Source organism: Callithrix jacchus, chromosome 12, assembly GCF_049354715.1.
Source record: "Callithrix jacchus isolate 240 chromosome 12, calJac240_pri, whole genome shotgun sequence".
NCBI lineage: Eukaryota > Metazoa > Chordata > Mammalia > Primates > Cebidae > Callithrix > Callithrix jacchus.
The window spans coordinates 5,011,415-5,030,574 of NC_133513.1; the positions used below are offsets into that span (position 1 = coordinate 5,011,415).

At 50.1% G+C, this 19,160-nt stretch overlaps 1 protein-coding gene and 1 pseudogene across 13 annotated transcripts in view; one reads left to right on the forward strand and one right to left on the reverse strand.

Annotated features, from left to right (window-relative positions):
- Window positions 1-19,160, forward strand: part of FLYWCH2 (FLYWCH family member 2) — a 33,678-nt gene that overhangs the window by 8,014 nt on the left and 6,504 nt on the right. For 2 of the 12 annotated variants that reach the window (XM_078344449.1, XM_035266675.3), the window contains exons 2-5: window positions 12,136-12,236; window positions 12,962-13,387; window positions 15,710-15,836; window positions 15,943-16,017. In XM_078344449.1, coding sequence (XP_078200575.1) covers window positions 13,060-13,387; window positions 15,710-15,810 — 429 coding nt within the window. In that variant the 5' untranslated portion in view covers window positions 12,136-12,236; window positions 12,962-13,059 and the 3' untranslated portion in view covers window positions 15,811-15,836; window positions 15,943-16,017. Of the gene's footprint in view, window positions 1-5,995; window positions 6,119-12,135; window positions 12,237-12,961; window positions 13,388-15,709; window positions 16,018-17,246; window positions 17,950-19,160 lie in introns of those variants that run through there. The other 10 variants (XM_054242520.2, XM_035266674.3, XM_078344447.1 and 7 more) reach the window with 9 other exon arrangements.
- On the reverse strand, window positions 6,650-18,613 carry LOC100398282 (alpha/beta hydrolase domain-containing protein 17B pseudogene; annotated as a pseudogene). The gene has a single exon (XR_013524530.1). The product of XR_013524530.1 is annotated as an alpha/beta hydrolase domain-containing protein 17B pseudogene (transcript).

A 19,160-nucleotide genomic window follows, 5' to 3' on the forward strand; every position in this document is an offset into this window, starting at 1 on the left:
TATAAGATGGGGTTTCACCATGATGGCCAGGGTGGTCTTGAACTCCTGACCTCAGGTGATCCACCCACCTCCGCCTCCCAAAGGGCTAGGATTACAGGCATGAGCCACCATGCCCGGCCTGATGTTTATTATTTTTTGTAGAGAGAGGATCTCACTATGTTGCCTAGGCTGGTCTGGAACTCCTGGGTCAAGTGATGCCCCTACATCAGCCTCCCAAAGTCCTGGAATTACAGACATCAGCCACCACACCTGGCCCAACATTTGTCAATAAGACTGTTTTCCCTCCACAAAATTGTTTGGTTACCTTTGTTGAACATCAGTTCACCATATACGTAAGAGTATATTTCTGGACTCTCAGTTCTATTCTGCTGGTCTCTCTATCTTTATGCCAATACCACAGTGTATTGGTTACTATAGCTTTGTGATAATAAATTTTGAAATAGAGAAGTGTCAGTCCTTCAGCTTTTTTCTTTTTAATGATTGTTTTTGCTATTCTGGTTTCCTTGGATTTTCATATGAATTTTAGGACCAGTTTCCATTGTCAGTTTCTCCAAAAAAAAAAAAAGCCAGCCGGAATTAAGAATCTATACATCAATGCCAGAAGTATTGTCATCTTAACAATATCAGGTCTTCCAATCCATGAACATGGGATGTCTTTCCATTTGTTTAGGGCTTCTTTAATTTCTTCCAACAATGTCATGATCTTCTTGGGGAACCTGAAGCCCAGTGGATGTTCCAGTCCTGTGGACTGACCAGCTCTACCAGCTAAGCCTTTTGTCCTGGAAGAAGTCCAGGGTTGCTCCTTCTTAGCTACCTTGCCTTCCAAATGGAGAGGAGGAGGAGATCCTCATAACTTTCGCTTGTCTGAGATTATATGGAGTTGTATTTCTCTACTGCTCAGGAGATAGAGCAAATATCACGGTTTTTAAGATCAGAGTAACTTTAAAAAGTCATTGGAGCAAATGTACTATTATACTACTTAGGAGGTGTGCACAGGACTAATTGTAGAAAAGAAGTATTTATCGTTTTGGAAAATGAGGTATTAAACAGTATGATTATCTGAAATTTGATATTCAGAAAAGTATCGCTTGGTTTTTTCCAGAACACATGAAAATTATTCATACAACACAGTTCCCACCAGGCAAGCATTTTCAGGGCCATTTCGCTCTAACTTTGGTGTTTCTGTATGTGTGTATGTGTGTGCATAAGTCATTTTTCAGTCTGTCCTGACTTTTAAGCAAAAAGTACTTCAAAAGACTAGGTTAAAAAAAAAAACTGAAAACGTGTTAAGGTGCTAATGCTGGGTTTTCTGTGATAACAGAGTTAATGTGTTGGGTCATGTTAACGCATGACCTCGAAAAAAAAGTTTTTTATTTGGGAATGACTTTAACTTTACAGGAAAGTCCCAGAGGCAACACAGAGTCCCCATAGATCCTCTCCACCCCCAGCTTCTCCTCATGTTAACATCTCATATAATAAATTATTGTTGGTACAAAACTACAGAGCAGGTGTGGTGGCTCACACCTGTAATCTAGCACTTTGGGAGGCCGAGGAGGGCAGATCACTTGAGGTCAGGAGTTTGAGACCAGCCTGGCCAATATAATGAAACCCTGTCTCTACTACAGATACAAAAGTTAGCCAGGGATGGTGGTGCATGCCTGTAGTCCCAGCAACTCGGGAAGCTGAGGTGGGAGGGTCACTTGAGCCGATGAGTTTGAGGTTACAGTGAACCGAGATTGTGTCATTGTACTCCAAGCAACACACCAAGCCCCCACCTCTCAAAGAAAAAAGAAAACTCACCCGTATAGACTTTCTCTGGATTTTATCAGTGTTGTCACTAATGCCCTTTCCTGTTCCAGGATCTCATCTGGGATCTAATCCCGCATTCATTTTGTGTGTGTGTGTGTTTTTGTTTTGTTTTGAGATGGAGTCTTGCTCTTGCCCAGGCCGGAGTGCAGTGAGATCTTGGTTCACTGCAACCTCTGCCTCCCAGGTTCAGGCAATTCTGCGTCAGCCTCTGTAGCAGCTGGGATTACAGGTGCTGATTTTTTTTTTTTTTGAGACAGAGTCTTGCTTTGTCACCCAGGCTGGAGTGTAGTGGCGTGATCTTGGCTCACTGCAGCCTCCGCCTCCCAGGTTCAAGCGATTCTCCTGCCTCAGACTCCCAACTAGCTGGGACTACAGGCATGTACCACCATGCCCAGCTAATTTTTTTGTATTTTTAGTAGAGATGGGGTTTCACTGTGTTAGCCAGGATGGTCTTGATCTCCTGACCTCATGATCTGCCCACCTCGGCCTCCCAAAGTGGTGGGATTACAGGTGTGATTCTCATCTTTGGAAATGAGTCACTGGCTGGGCGCAGTGGCTCACGCCTGTAATCCTAGCACTTTGGGAGACCAAGGTGGGTGGATCATGAGGTCAGGAGTTTGAGACCAGCCTGGCCAACATTGCAAAATCCTGTCTCTACTAAAAGTTCAAAAATTAGCCGGGTGTGGTGGCAGGCGCCTGTAAACCCAGCTACTTGGGAGGCTGAGGCAGGAGAGTCACCTGAACCCGGGAGGTGGGGGTTGTGATGAGCCGAGATTGTGCCACTGCACTCCAGCCTGGGCAGTAAGAGCGAAACTCCATCTAAAAAAAAAAAAATTACCTTGTGCCAGGTGTAGCGGCAGCTCATGTCTATAATCCCAGCACTTTGGGAGGCTGAGGCAGGAGGATTGCTTGAGGCCAGGAGTTTGAAACCAGCCTGGGCAACATAGCAAGACATTGTCTCTAAAAAAAAAAAAAAAAAAAAAAACTTTAGCCAGGTATAGTGGTACATACCAGTGGTCCTAGCTCCTTGAGAGGCTGAGGTGGAAAGATTGCTTGAGCCCTGGAGGTTGAGGCTGAATTGAGTGCCTGGGGGAGAGAGAGGGGGAGCGAGGGAGAAAGAAAGGAAACCTTGTAAACATCTTTGTTTTAATGTTAAATATGTTCCCACTGTAAAATTAGCTTATGCAAAAAAATTGAGTTCATGCATATTACAATTTTGAGAAAATAATAGAAAATTTGTGAAAAATGAAATCCCTCAGTCACACTACTGTTAACATTTGATAATGTATTTCCTGGTTGACCTTCGGGCATTTTGATATGAATTTTTGAAAACAGTTGCTTTTACATTAAGAACGGGTCAAATAAAGTCAGTAAATACATGACCTCAGTGGAGAACACACAGAAGGAGACAGACGGGCTGAGTGAGAGGGGGACAGCCAGGACCGGCGTTCTGTTTTAGAAAAATGCATAGTTGTTTAGCCTGGAAAAGATCGTTTTTGCTAAATTTGTTCAAATGACTTTCTAACTTAATTCTTTTTTGTGAACCAAACATAAACATTTCAAGGTCTTACATCTTTTTTTGCTTACATTTTTTTCTTGCTTTGGAAAAAAGATGGTAATCATTTTATTTTCTTGAAAAGTGGTTCATTTAGTAACAACACCTCCATCTTATGCCCAACTAGAATTATTGTAGCTTAAGAATTCTTCTTTATTTCTTTTGAGACAGTCTCGCTCTGTCGCCAGGCTGGAGTGCAGTGGCACAATCTTGGCTCACTACAACCTCCACCTCCCGGGTTCAAGCAATTCTCCTGCCTCAGCCTCCCAAGTAGCCAGGATTACAGGTGTGCACCATCATGCCTGGCTAATTTTTGTTTTTTCAGTAGAGATGGGGTTTTGCCACCTTGGCCAGGCTGGTCTGGAACTCCTGACCTCAGGTGATCCACTCAACTTGGCCTCCCAAAGTGCTGGGATTACAGGCATGAGCCACCATGCCCAGCCTGTAGCTTAAGATTTAAATTGTGTTTTCTGCACCTACTGGTGTGGATTAATCGTGCTTTGGAAGTTTCTAAGGGTCTTTAAGGTTTCTAAGCTGGCGGTTTCTATCCTAAAAGTGGAAAGAAAACAGGAAATACAATTATTTGAAAGCTTTACTCATAGCTATGAGAAAGTGTACATAAGAAACAGTTATACAGAAATAAAAGCAGTTTGTCAAGGGATGGTTGGGATCCTGCAGATTTGCTATTATTGTTTATTCTATATTATTTTCTTTCAATTATTTTTAAATAACCTTATTGCTCCATTTCATAACTTTGCCCTAGCAATACACAGGAGCTATGTATTGTTCAAGACTATGTTTTCAAACTCATAACCTTTGGGTGAAAGTAACTTTTACAAGAATTTGGGGGTTTTTTGGTCTTGTTTTGTTTTTGAGGCAGGTCTTGCTCCATCACCCAGCCTGGAATGCAGTGGTGCGATCATAGCTCACTGTAACCTTGAACTCCTGGGCTCAAGCTGTCCTCCTGCCTCTCAGGCTCCTGAGTGACTGAGACTACAGGCATGGACCACTGTGGCCAGCTAATTAAAAAAAAAAATTGTAGAGACAGGGTCTCCGTAGGTTGCCCAAGCTGGTTTCAAACTCCTGGGCTCAAGTGATCCTCTCACCTAAGCCTCCCCAAATGCTGAGATCACAGGTGTGAGACACCACACCCAGGCTGCAAGAAACCTCCAAATTGGGGGTTTTAAAAAGTATTATTTGGATGGTAATCCTAAAGAATACATCAAGATAATCATATTCTTCATCCTCTGGGGCTTTTATACCTGTGCGGACATTTGTGCTGAGATCCTGCTGGCCCCTCCCAAAGCAGATGCTCCCTGCACTGCACCTGTGTGCAGCCCTGGGTGTTCCTGCCCTCCTGGAGCATGCTTGAGGTATAGGTGTACATGGGTACCTGAATCAAGATTTAGAGACCTACAGGCTATAATGCTGTAATTCACCACTCTTTCTGTGTTCTAAGCTGTTAAGAGCTGTGTTGTGTCCCCCAAAATTTATATATTATATTCCTAGCCCCCAGGGTCTCAGAATATGATGGTGTTTGAATATTGGATCTTTAAAAGGGTACTAAGGGGCTGGATGTGGTGGTTCATGCCTCTAATTCCAGCACTTTAGGAGACCAAAGTAGGAGGATTGCTTGAAGCCAGGAGTTTGAGACTGGCCTGGGCAACATAGTGAGACCTGTCTCTAAAAAAAAATATATATATATATATTTAAAATTAGCTAGGCATGGTGATGTGCACCTGTAGTCCCAGCTACTCAAGAGGCTGAGGCAGGAGGATCACTTGAACCTGGGAGATCGAGGCAGCAGTGAGCAGTGATCACGGCACTGCGCTCCAGGCTGGACAACAGAGTAGTACCCTGTCTCAGATAAATAACCAGCACTTTGGGAGTCCCAGGCAGGAGGATTGCTTGAACCCAGGAGTTTGGGACAAGCCTAAGCAACATAGCGAGACCTCATCTCTATAAAAATAAATAAAGAAAGAAAAGAAAAATAAAGGAGTGTTAAGGGAAAACAAAGTTATATGGGTAAGCCCTAATCCAATATGATTGGTGGTTTTTTTTTTTAATTTATTTTTGCGAGACAGAGTCTTACTCTGTCACCCAGGCTGGAGTGCAGTAGCGTGACCTCGGCTAACTGTAGCCTCCACCTCCTGGGTTCAAGCAGTTCTCATTCCTCAGGCTCCTGAGTAGCTGGGACTATAGGTGTGTGCCATCACACCTGGCTAATTTTTGCGTTTTTGGTAGAGATGAGGTTTCATCACATTGGCCAGGTTGGTCCTGAACTCCTGACTCCAAGTGGTCTAACCACAGGCGTGAGCCACCAGCCTCTAAGGTCCTTTATTGAAGGAAGCCACTTGTTACTGGAGCTCAGAGGACAGAGGGCAGAGCAGAGGCAGGTGGAGGCAGGAGCAGGAAGCTTCCAGACCTGCACCTGCCCCTTTACCAAGCCGCTCAGAAGTAGCCGCGCTGTACTGTGTGTCACTTAGACCTCTGCGGACCTGTGTCACAGGTATCATGTCATTGACAGTTGCTCTTTTTGTTCTGAGGTTTGGGTAGTCGTTATTTACAGTTTTTTGGAGCCAGCCAGTAAGACACAGAAACTCAAAGTACTTTTTCAATTTTGTCACCCAGCACAGAAGGCTTCTGCAACCAAACGTGGGGGTTTCTTCCCCACTATTGAGCAAGCAGCCAGTTATGCAGCATACAAACCCAGTGCCGATGCCATCCACCTAGAGATAGCGTCAGATCTTGCAGGTAAGGCCGCAAACCATGCAGACCTCCCTCCGTTCAGATGGTAATTGCAAGCCCCAGGTTGTCTTGCTCATTCTTCTGACCCACCAGCTACGATCTCAGATTCTTTTTTTTTTTTTCCCGGTGGTATATTTCTTGTTTTACTGTTAATTTGACACATCTGAACCAAAGCATTCACAATATTTGATATACTCTGAAGAGAATCATATACTATAGTATTAGACATAACCACAGAACAAGCAGAACAATTAAAAATACATAAGGCAGCCGGGCGCGGTGGCACGCCTATAATCCCAGCACTTTGGGAGGTCGAGGCGGGTGGATCACGAGGTCAAAAGATTGAGACCATCCTGGTCAACAAGGTTAAACCCCGTCTCTACTAAAAATACAAAAATTAGCTGGGCATGGTGGCGCGTGCCTGTAGTCCCAGCTACTTGGGAGGCTGAGGCAGGAGAATTGCTTAAACCCAGGAGGCGGAGGTTGTGGTGAGCCGAGATTGCGCCATTGCACTCCAGCCTGGGTAACAGGAGCGAAACTCTGTCTTAAAAACAAACAAACAAACAAACAAACAACTACATAAGGCCTTAAAATATATCCACAGTGTGTATTACTTCCCTACTCATTTACACATTAGACTACATACCATTAATTTTATTTGTATTTTTCTTTGTTTTATTCAGGCAGCCTTCATTCAAGGAAAGGCAACTTAGTTTTTGTGTGTGTGAGTTTTATTTTTTTACTATATTGGTTAATATAAAAGTTTATTCTTATCTCCTATAGACAGGAGTGAATCCATGAAATCCTCAGATAGTAATCCAAAACAATAGGTACTATTTTTAAAAATAGCCAATGTGGGCCAAGCACGGTGGCTCACGCCTGTAATTCCAGCACTTTGGGAGGTCAAGGCGGGCAGATCATGAGGTCAGAAGTTTGAGACCAGCCTGAACAACATGTTGAAACCCCGTCCCTACAAAAAATACAAAAATGGTCCAGGCCTGGTGGTGGGCATTTGTAACCTCAGCTACTCAGGAGGCTGAAGTAGGAGAATTGCTTGAACCCAGGAGATGGAGGCTGCAGTGAGCCCCTGCACTCCAACCTGGGTGACAGAGCAAGACTCCGCCTAAAAAAAAATAAAAGGGATCAGATAGCCAGTCTGTTTGTGTTCTTTAAGAACAACTAATGGACGGACTTTCAGGATTTCATACAATGAAGACTACTGCAATTCTATGAGCTCAGTCAGAATTTAAAACATTGCATACAAAATCATTCTTGAAATCTCTAAATGCCTTTTAAATGACCAGCATGAAGATTTTAAGTTAGTTGCCTCACAGTACCAAACTTAGAGGTCAAAGCTCATTACAATGCAGTGCTATCGTGGCTTCTCATTTACAGGTAACTCATCGGTAAATTAACAGATGGCATAAAAATTCAGATTGACATCATTTTTAAAGGATAAATGTATGTAATTAGAGTATACCGAGAATTCAATGTGTTGTACAGTAAAATAACTTGAAACCTCTATCCCTGTACAACAGGGTTTAGGTTAATTCTAGTGAACTTGCATGATTTTAATCTCTTTTACAGTTCATTCTATTATGAGTACTTACATTGCTTCAGATACACAGGTTTTTTCAAAAGAATGTTACAGTTGTATACCAGGATAAGACTTAGTACATTGAGATACTTTTAAAATATTTATAAATTTGTTTCTAGTATGCAGAAGCATTTGGCAATACTTTTACAGCATTCGATCTTATAGAATTAATTAAAATTCATAGAGTACTCATCTTGATGTTAAAAAATAATTCACAGAAAAAATATAAATTACACAGCCTGACTGCATGATACTGTTATTTCCAGTTTTTAGTTCTGGTAATTAAAACCTTCATTAAGTCTGTTAACAAATCATTACCTGTACATTTATGAAGGCAACTGACATGATTTGCAAACAAAACCTTCAGGTTTTATGTTATTTACCAAAGAGTGCAGTTCAGCAGGAAAGGAAAGCCCAGCAGCAAATTTACAGAGTATGTTACAGATTTACCAGTTCCTGTGACACAAACTGTGTCAGCCTTTCAAGATACTGTCCGTGAAGTTCCACATCACTGTGACCTGCTCCTTCAACCCAGAGAGGCTCCACAGGTCTTTGGCAACGTTCAGACAATGCCAGGCCATGTGAAAAGTCAGTGACTTCATCTTCAGTCCCATGAATTATTAATACTGAATGCTGGAGAGGTTATCTTAGAGATTTTGTCAGTGTTTGGGAATGCATCAAAACAATAGGTCTTCTTGGTATCAGGAAAGGCAGCGCGCATTCCTGAGGTCAGAGGAGAATGAAGAATAACAGCAGCACTCTTCTATCGAGCTGCACGATCCTCAGATGGTACTGTCCCTGTACTGGTCCTAAGAGCAAGCCACGCAGCTTCCGTGTCTGCATAGAGGTTCTTCTCTGTGGTTTTTCCCAGAATTTGCACCATGTCTAGAATAATCATATGAGAATATATTACAATTAATCCGTGATCCTAGACCTACGTAAAAGCTGCTCGTTTGACCAAGATCAACAGCATTTTCATGTGAGAAGAGTAAAGTGTATTTTGCATTGGGTGAGCAGCGTGCAAACATACAGGCAATTCTGTTGCCTTTACTGGTTCTAGTCCTGAAACAATAGCATCTTTTTCTCTAGAAGAATACTGCCAGTCTGCTCGTCCAGCAGCTTCCACTTTCATCACACAGTGTATAAGTTGGATCAGGTGGCAAAAACGCTAATTTTGAAGCAATTTTCCCTGGACAAGGAGGACAGCAGAAGAGGCAACATAGCTCACTAAATGAAAGATTATTCATGCTCTTGAAAGAAGATGAAGCATCCAAAACACTTACAGTATCAGTTTCCTGGGCCGGGCACACTGGCTCACGCCTGTAATCCGAGCACTTCGGGAGGCTAAGGCAGGAGGATCTCTTGAGGCCAGAAGTTCAGACCAGCCTGGGCAACATTAGAGAGGCCCTGTCTGCTTTCTTTGCTCCTCCTCAGCCTGCCAGCTGCGGGGCTCATTCCGGTAGCAGAAGGGAGAGTAGAGGGGAACTGAGGGCACTAGCAGAATCCTCGCTGAGCCAGGAGTTGGCCGCTGACTTATCTCAGATTCTTATGACCTGTTCCTTGGATTACATTATTTGCTAGAGTGGCTCAAAGAACTCAAACAATGCCAGGTGTGGTGGTTCACGCCTGTAATCCCAACACTTTGGGAGGCTGAAGCAGGTGGATCCTTGAGGTTAGGAGTTCAAGACCAGCCTGACCAACTTGATGAATCCCCATCTCTACTAAAAATACAAAAATTAGCTGGGCATGGTGGTGTGTACCTGTAATCCCAGCTACTTGGGAGGCTGAGGCAGGGGAATTGCTTGTACCCAGGAGGTGGAGGTTGCAATGAGCCGAGATCACACCACTACACTTCAGCCTGGGAGACAGAGCAAGACTCTGTCTCAAAAAAACAAAAACAAAAACTTATTTACATGTACCATTTGGTTATAAAGGATGCAGATGAAAATATAAATGCAGGCCTGGCGCGGCGGCTCACGCCTGTAATCCCAGCACTTTGGGAGGCCGAGGTGGGTGGATCACGAGGTCAAGAGATAGAGACCATCCTGGTCAACATGGTGAAACCCCATCTCTACTAAAAATACAAAAATTAGCTGGGCATGGTGGCGCGTGCCTGTAATCCCAGCTACTCAAGAGGCTGAGGCAGGAGAATTGCCTGAACCCGGGAGGCAGAGGTTGTGGTGAGCCGGGATCGCCCCATTGCACTCCAGCCTGGGTAACAAGAGCGAAACTCTGTCTCAAAAAAAAAAAAAAAATATAAATGCAGCAGCACGTGCGGGAGGGACTTAGTTTCCATTTCCACCCGACTCCCAACCCCCACCCACCCCTCCAGGGACTCCATGTGTTCCTGGAAGCTCTTGGAACCCTCTCCATCTGGGTTTTTATGGAGGCTTCATTACATAGGCATGATTGATTAAACCATAGGCCACTGGTGATCAATTTAACCTTCAGCCCTTCTCCCCTTCCTGGAGGATGGAGGTGGGGCTGAAAGTCCCAACCCTTTAACCCTCCCTTGGTGTTTCTGGTGACCCCTCGGGGGCTGCTCGCCGTCAGTCAGTGCCTGAGCATACAAAAAGACGTCACTTCGGAGATTCCAGGAATTTTAGGAATTATATACTGGGAGGGCCAAAGACCAAACATATATTTCACAATATGAAAGAGCCCAATTTACATATTTCAGGATCCCAGGATTCTTGTTACAGATTAAGATTTTTTTATTTTCCTGACGTTTCTCATTGGACAGTAGTTAAGACCGTCTTGTTCCTTTACTCTGGGGTTTAAATTTGAGATGGAGCTGATGTCACTTTGGGGCCCTTTCCTACAGCTCAGAGTTGGCCAGGCAGCAGAGCCAGGACTATGGAATGGCAAGCAGGTGCATCAGGTGCCACATATTAGGTTGGTACAAAATTAATTGCGGTTTTGTCATTGCAGCGGCAAAACCACAATTGCTTTTGCACTAACATAATATAAGCAGGCACGCAGTCTGGGGGTCCGCGTCAGTGTGGAGTTTTCGGCGAAGTGCTGCCGGCCTGGAGGAGGCTGGTGAGTCTGGGTCCCTGCCAGCCTCGTTGGGAGGGATCGCTCTATCTTGCAGGAATTTGCACGCTGAGTATGCAAGAGGCTGCATCATTTTTGGAGTCTGGGGGCACTGCGGTGGCAGAATCGACACAGTGGGAGGCGCTAGAGGACCCAGGGTGGACTCGGACTCGGGGTCAGGGAACCTGGTATTTATTCATGCCGGACCGCCCATTCATGCTGCGGAGCATGGGAGCCCAGGGGAGAGCGGCAGCCCGAGGGACGTGCACCAGAGCCAATCAGCACGTGAAGTGGGGCGCTATTTGGTTGGGCCTCCAGTAACCCTTTTCCACCTCAGAGTGGCCGGCGGGGTCTTTGCCTCCACAAGTTCCCAGGTCTCTCCAGGTCCTCGGCGTACACACATCGCCCCGTGAGGCAGATGAGCAGAGCTGGAAGGGCCGCACAGGAAGAACAGGGGTTAGCTAGTCCGGAGGTGGGCGGATAACGTGACCCCGATCCCTGCGGTATTCTGCGGTCATGTGACTCACTGCCTGGCACATTTCTTCGAGTACCCACTCCCTTGAGAAGGTAGCCCTGGGGTGGGGCTTCAAACTCCTTTTATTTAGTGGTCAGGGGACTGCAGAGGGGAGCCCGCAGGACAAGGCCCCCAACCCCCATCCCAGCCCTGCATCTTCAGGCCCCGCTCATGGACAACAGGGTCTTAGAAAATGCCATGGAGGGCCAGGCACGGTGGCTCTCGCCTGTACTCCCAGCACTTTGGGAGGCCGAGGTGGGCAGATCATGAGGTCAGGAGTTCGAGACCAGCCTACCAACATGGTGAAACCCATCTCTACTAAAAATACCAAATTAGCTGGGCATGGTTTCAGGCACCTATAATCCCAGCTACTTGGGAGGTTGAGGCAGGAGAATGGCTTGAATCTGGGAGGTGGAGGTTGTGGTGAGCTGAGATCATGCCATTGCACTCTTGCACTCTAGCCTGGGCAACAAAATCAAAACTCTGTCTCCAAAAAAAAAAAAAAAGAAAGAAAATGCCAGGGTACTGGGCATGGACCCCTCAGGCCAGACAAATTCGGAGGGGTCCAAGGAAGCCGTAAGAACCTCAAGCCCTGGTTGGGGATGGGCCCTGTGGGAAAAGTGGGTGTCTCTGGGCCTTGTCCTGCTTGGATCCTGGACAGGGGTCCAGATGGCTGCCCAGGCTGCACTCTTGTGTCTAGGCTAATGCTGTAGGCTGAGAAAGACCCCGTCATCCACCTACGACCCAGTCATCCCCCACAGGACAGAAAGGCTAACCTACATTGGTGCTGCAACACCTCAGGAGCGAGTCTCCAGGCCAGCCAGAGCCTGGTACTTGACCCGACAGGGTTATAACCCATCCTTTCTGCTTCTCCAGGCCAAAAGCCAAGGAGCCCTCAGTGACCGTGGGATCCACGACACCTCCACTTCACTGTCCCTACACAGCCAGGGTAGCATCAGCACCAGCTCAGACTCAAGGTTGGTGTGAAAACCAGCGGGTTGGTGAGCCTGTGGGCCTGCAGATGGGGGCAGCTGGATCTGGTTGTCCCACCTTCCAGGACCAGCTGCAGTGCTGTGGCAGGTGCTTGGCCCATGCTCCCTGTGATGACACAAACTGAACTCATGTCCCCAAAGTGATTAGCTCTGATGCTTGGTGCTCACGGACACTAGTGTCTATTAACATGGAGGAAGTACACCAGATGCTGTGTGGTCATGGGCTCTGGGTCCACCCCAGCTCTGCTGCTCCATGGATGTGTGGATCACCCTGACATACCTCAATGTCCTCAACTGTGACTGGGTCCATAAGAATGGCCTGCTGTCATAACGGGTGGGAGGAGGGACTGGAAACAGTCCACAGGGTAGAAACATTTTGTCCATGCTTAGCACGTGGGAAGGCCCATGGGTAGTGGCTCAGCTCTTAGTCATTACTCACTCTGATGGCCCCTTGTGAGGGGTGTTTATTATGCACATTTTCCAGATGGGGAAATGGGGTTGGATGGGGGTGACATACCCAGGGCTGCCAGGAGAGGAACTGGCAGAGCAGAAGGACCAGCCAGGGTCCCTATTTCCATTAGGCCCCACGCCAGCCTTGGTCCTAGTGAGCAGTGAGGCAGCCTCACCTGCCCCACCTCCTTCCCAGCTCTGTATCTAGAGCCCTGGCCCAAAGGCTTCCTCCACTGATGGGATTTTGCTTCCTTCCTCAGGACAGAGCCACTGGACTCCAGGTTCCTTACCTGGGAGTAGGAGAAATCCACCTGCTGGGGGCTGAGTGCAGCTTGAAGGACAGGCCCTGGGTCCCGGGATGCCCCTGCCCGAGTCCACCGAGCAGGAGGGCGAGAGCGTGAAGGCTGGCCAGGAGCCATCTCCCAAGCCAGGCACAGAAGTCGTCCCTGCAGCAGCAGCCCCGAGGAAGCCCAGAAAGTTCTCCAAACTGGTCCTGCTCACGGCCTCCAAAGACAGCGCCAAGGTGGAGGGGGCCAAACGCAAGGGCGTGCACTGTGTCATGTCCCTGGGGGTGCCTGGCCCCGCCACTCTTGCCAAGGCCCTCCTCCAGACCCACCCTGAGGCCCAGAGGGCCATTGAGGCACCCCCACAGGAGCCTGAGCAGAAACGCAGCAGGCAGGACCCAGGTGAGGCTCCACAACACCCTTGCCAGGACAGCTCAGCAACTCCCAGGGTGGCCTGCATAGCTGCGCTGGCTCCATCAGGCCCTTCTCCCTGTCCTGTGAGTTCCTTGTTCCCTGGCTTTGACCTTGTGTGAGGAGCAGTAGCACAGGGTTAGGACACAGGCCTGGGCATCCTCCGACCTCCAACCCTGCCTCTGAGCAGCCTTGTCTCTGCATCTGTTCCCCACTCTAGAATGTGCTGCCCACTGGCTTCTTCACAAGGGAGCATCTTAGGGTGCCAGAGAGCCCACAGGTGGCTGCTGTCAGCTTCAAGGTCTTGGCTCACAGCTGCTTGATGAGCATCTCCAAGGCCAGGGGTTTGATGGGTCACCTTTCCATATGTTCTGGAAAGCTCCTTTTGTCTCGCTCGCTGTTCATTCAGTCACTTAGTAACATCCACCAAACAGCAGCTCTGTGCAGGCTGGGCTCTGGAGACTTAAGGCACGCAGGATGAGATCCCCAGCAGACCAAGGCTGTAACCTCAGCCTGGCTCCCCGGGACTGCCGCTACCCTACCTGCCTCCTCTGCCCAAGCAGTCACCCCCCGCAAGCTATGTCTCCAGGGAGATACAGCTCGGTCCTGTGGGGGAGTAGGGCTGGGGGTATAGCCTTAGCTGCTGGGGGCTGGCTGGAGGTGCTGGGGCAGGATCATTCCCTCTGCTTTACTGTGGGAGTGATGGGATGGATGGACTGAATGTCTTTACCCCCAACTCCCACTCCCTGGGGCCCTTGGCTCTGCCCCTGGTATGTACTAGGCCTTTCTCTCAGCTAGACTTAGGGGATACAGCCAGGTAGGGCATGGTAGCAGACAGGGTGAGAACAGGGCTGCCCCTTTCCCTGCACCCAGCTCTCCCTGGGGTGGCCCAGGTCCTGTCCTGCTGTCCCCTGCAGGAGAACAGGCCTCTTCCTGGTCCCACAGCAGGTCCTCAGGACCAGAGGTCTGCCTCTGGGCTCTACTAGAGCAGGGAGCGGTGGGGTCAGGACCCTGGGTAGCAGAGGAAATGGGCTGGGTACACCTTTTGAGTTGGAAGTTCCAGAGAGATGGGGCAAGGGGCTGCACATTGGGTGGGAAGATGAGCTGGGGTTTCTTCCCGACTGGCAGTGGGCTCTGCCATGCCCTGAGAGGAAAAACAGCCTCTTTGGATTGTGACCTCTGAACACGTGGCCCCTGGGGTCAGCAAGGGTACTCAGCCTAGCAGCCCATTATAAGAAAAGGGGCTCTTAGGGTGCCTTCAGTTTGCTGGCAGTGCAGGGACCCTGCCTCACTGATGGAAATTGAGGGGTGAGTGGCCTGAGGTCAAAGAGGGTCACAGCCCCAAAGCTTCCCTGGGGCTGAGACCCTAGAATGCCTGAGAGAGTAGTGTCCTCAGCCACAAGCCTGGAGCTCTTAGGGAACCTAGTGGACCCCTCGGCCTTCATCCCCCTGCTGGAATCTCAGGCCTGGTACAAGCAGTGCTCAGGGACTCAGAGGGACCCTGTCCTCCCAGAGCTGGTGAGAGTGCCTGGCTCTCACTGTGAAGCCCCTACCACCCAGTCCTGCTCTGAGAGCCTCTGCATGTCCCCCTGGCTTCTCCTGCCAAACTGAGGCAGAGGGTGCAGTCCTCTCGGCCTGTGGGAAGCAGAGCTCAGAGGAGTGAAGTCACCACCCTGAGGCCACCAGAAGGTCCCTGCAGAGGGCAGAGGGGGTTGGAGTCTGGCTCAGGGTCTGTTCCCCGAGTTCTGTGAAATAAGGCCATCTCACAGTCCTCTCCGCCCCTCTGAGACTGCCGCTCACTGCTGGGATCCATCCAGGCCGGGGGCCATGGTGCTTTTGTGAGAATTGGAGCATGGCCATCTTCTCCAGATGAAAGTCAGAGTAAGGCTTCTGCAGACAGGCACCCTCGGGCATCTACCACCTCCTCCCTGCCAACCCCGCCATCCCTACCCCAGGTCCGGCAGAGGCAATGGCTGCAGCTTCCAAGTGCTCAGCCCAAACTTGGCCTCAAGTTTCCTGGAAATGATTTTAGCAGCCGGGCCACAGGCTCTTCTCTGTCCACAGGGCTTCTAGGACCCAGCTGGTGAATTTTTGCTTTCAGCATTTTGTGATTTCTCTTTCTTTTGTGGCCCTGGACTGGTGGCCTTGGACGCAGTGTCCCTGAGTGGCAGTCACTTCTCAGTTAGGCAGAGGCTTCTGGCCCTGGAATATCTGCTGGCTGGGGTGACAGCAAGGCCCAATAGACTCCTCACAGTGAAGCTCAGCTCTCCCTTCTCCTTCGACACCAGTCTGATCCACCTGCTTCTCTTGCAGGCGCAGGCGGAACAGAAGACAGTGGATTAGCAGTGGGACCTCCCGAGGCTGCCGGAGAGAACTCTGTCCTCTGCCCCGTGGTGCCAGGCACATCCTCGTAACCTTGACAACAGGTGCATTCTCCCAGGTCAGCTACCGGGCCACAGGCTCTTCTCTGTACACAGGGCTTCTGGGGCCCAGCTGGTGAATTTTTGCTTTCAGCATTGTGTAATTTCTTTCTTTTTCTTTTTTAGATCAAGTATAAGTTACTTTTGTAAGCAGAAAAATAATTTCAAACAAGAATAAAAGAAGCTGTTTGCTAGACCCCATCATGGGCATGTTGTAAACATTCCAGGGTTCTGGGTCCTTTGAGGCTCAGCTCAGATGCCACCACCTCTGGATCTCCCCACCCATCTTTACCAGGCCTTCCCATAGCGCCCCTTAGTTACTGACCCAAGTCTTGCTTTCTCCGTAAAGCCTCTCAGACTGATGGTTCTCCTGCACGAAGGGAGCTCAGCCTTGCTAAGAATGGTAGTTCCAAGACTCTGCTGAGGGAGAGGTGGGCCTGCAACTCATGGGTGGGTTCAGGGAGGAACCTGACAAAAGTGCATGTGGTGTTCTTTCCAGAGGAGGTGGCGGTGAGGGAACCTGAGTCCCTGCCCCAGACCCCTGGGTGCCACCCCTGCTGGAGGGGAGATGAAGCAAACACAGCTACCCTACATGAGCTGACAGGTCAGCGAGCCTCCAAGAGGCTTCCCATACGATCCTCATTCTTTGAAAACTACCTCTGAGCTCAAGGAAACCTTACGGTTTTGTTTTGAGATGGAATTTTACTCTTGTGACCCAGGCTGGAGTGCAGTGGTGCAATCTGGACTCTGCAGCCACCCAACTACCACCTCCTGGTTTCACGTGATTCTCCTGCCTCCAGAGTTTCACTCTTTTTTTTTTTTTGAGACGGAGTTTCGCTGTTGTTACCCAGACTGGAGTGCAATGGCGTGATCTCGGCTCACTGCAACCTCCGCCTCCTGGGTTCAGGCAATTCTCCTGCCTCAGCCTCCTGAGTAGCTGGGATTACAGGCACGCGCCACCGTGCCCAGCTAATTTTTTGTATTTTTAGTATAGACGGGGTTTCACCACGTTGACCAGGATGGTCTCGATCTCTTGACCTCGTGATCCACCTGCCTCGGCCTCCCAAAGTGCTGGGATCATAGGCGTGAGCCACCGCGCCCAGCTGACGGAGTTTCACTCTTGTTGCCCAGGCTGGAGTGCAGTGATATGATCTTGGCTCACTGCAACCTCTGCCTCCAGGGTTCAAGTGACTCTCCTGCCTCAGCCTTCTGAGTAGCTGGGATTATAGGTGCCCGCCACCATGCCTGGCTAATTTTTGTATTTTTAGTGGAGACGGGTTTCGCCATGTTGACCAGGCTGGCCTAGAACTCCTGACCTCAAGTGATCTGCCCACCTCGGCCTCCCAGAGTGCTGGGATTACAGGCGTGAGCCACCGCGCCCGGGCCACACATGTGTTTTCATAGCGTATTACAAATGTCTGCCCTCACAGCATCATTTCTGCTGCTTGATGCCCACTGCACGGATGAGTGAAAACACCAGCGCCAATGGCCAGACACATCCCCGTTGCTTCCAGGTCGTAAGCAATGCTGAAATAGCCTTGTATGTTCCTGGGACATAGTTCTAGCAGTGAGATTGCCGCCTGGAAGGACACAAGTTACGTTCAACCCACGGCCTGCGAATGCCAACTCTTCAGCATTTGTCCACACCCACTTTTACCGTTAAGAAGAAAACGGTAATAACGCATCCTCCGCTTGGCCCTTGCGTGCAGACTTCGCTTTTCACCCCGAGGTCTCATTTTCCCTGGACAGCACCAAGCCCTCGGCAGGGCCTCATCCGGGTTCAGGGCCGGAAACTGGAGACGATGTTCCTGGCGGCCGGGAGAGGGCGCTCGCGGACCCAGCGGCCGCCCAGCAGTCTCCCCAGGACGCAAGCAGGGCGCGCAACCTGGAGTGCGGTTCCGTCCCGCAGCCCCCGTCTCGCTCCGCCCACCTGGGCTCCTTAAGGCCCGGACACCGGTTCCAAGTTGCTTTCTGCAGGGGAGGGAGGTGGGCGACTGGGCCGGGTGGTGAGGGCCAGTGTGTTGACCCTGCAGGTGGCAGCCGTGGGGAATTGCAGTGGGGTTCGCACTGCTGCCCAGGGCGCAAGCCGCAGCCCCTTCTCCCGCCTCGGACACATGGCGTCCCAGTTGTTAACCGCGTTCACTGCTTCTAGGCCTCCCCACCCCACTCCTTAACATAAACTCGACGCCAGGGAAGGGTTATTGGACCACTTTGGTCCCCGAGGGTTCCATGCGGAGGGCAGGGAGAGAAGGAGCGGTGGGGTGCAGCGGGGACAGGACGCGGAGGACACCTGGAGGTCGGGGATGCGAGGACTAGAAGCGCGCGGAAGTTTCCGGGGTTGGGTGGTGCAGATTTAAGGCGAAGCGCAGGGCATGTGGACGGACTCATGGAAGGAAGGGCGCCCAGAGAGGACGCGGGTGGGTGTGGGACATACGGGAGCCCAGGGGACCTCGACCTGGACCCACCGGAGCTGGGGGCTCCTCCAGCGGCTGCTTTAGAGCGAGAAAAGGTGGGCAGGCCGTGAGGCGGGGACGCGGGGTTGCCCAGGGAGGAGCGGAGCCCTCCCCGAGCCAGCTGAGGACGCGCAGCCAGAGCGGGGCTCCAGCGGGAAGAAAGGGGCGGGCTGACAGAGGCAACCCCATGGGGACAGGAGAGCCGCCATTGAGCCCCGGTCGCAGTGCTGAGGCCGCTCTGGCCGCCGCTGTCGTGTTTCACAGGAAAACAGCGCCCAAGGCCCCGCAGCTCTCCGCGCTGGAAGCCAACCCATCCCTACCGCACAGCGCAGCTGGAGAATGGCGAGTGTACCCTGCCCGCGGGGGGCCCGGAGGGACAGCGGGGAGGGCGGGGCCTGTGGGCAGGGGAGTGACCAACGGGCGGAGACCGAATCAATCAGCGAGGAGTAAGCCAATGGTCGAGGGCCAAACCAATGGGCAAGGCCTGAACCAGTGGGCGAGTGCTGAATCCCAACTAACGAGGGCTGAACCAATGGGCAGGTACTGAGCCAATGGAAGGGGGCCGGACCAACGGGCGGGGCTGGGCGGTGGGCGGAGCCAAGGAAAGAGGGCGGAATCAATGGGCGAGGGCTGGACCAATGGAAAAAGGCTTTTACCTTGTGGAATGCTCAGAGGATCAAGGGAGTATTTCCTTTGTCCAACTTCTGATTTGACGTGACTTTGCACCTACAGAAAAGCTGCAAGGATCCCCAAAAGAGCCTGACTGGGTGGCTCACGTCTGTAATCCCAGTGCTTTGGAAGACCAAGAGGAGAGGATCGCTTGAGCACAGGAGCTTGAGACCAGTCTGGGGAAATAGAGAGGCCATGTCTCTATAAAAAATAAAAATTACA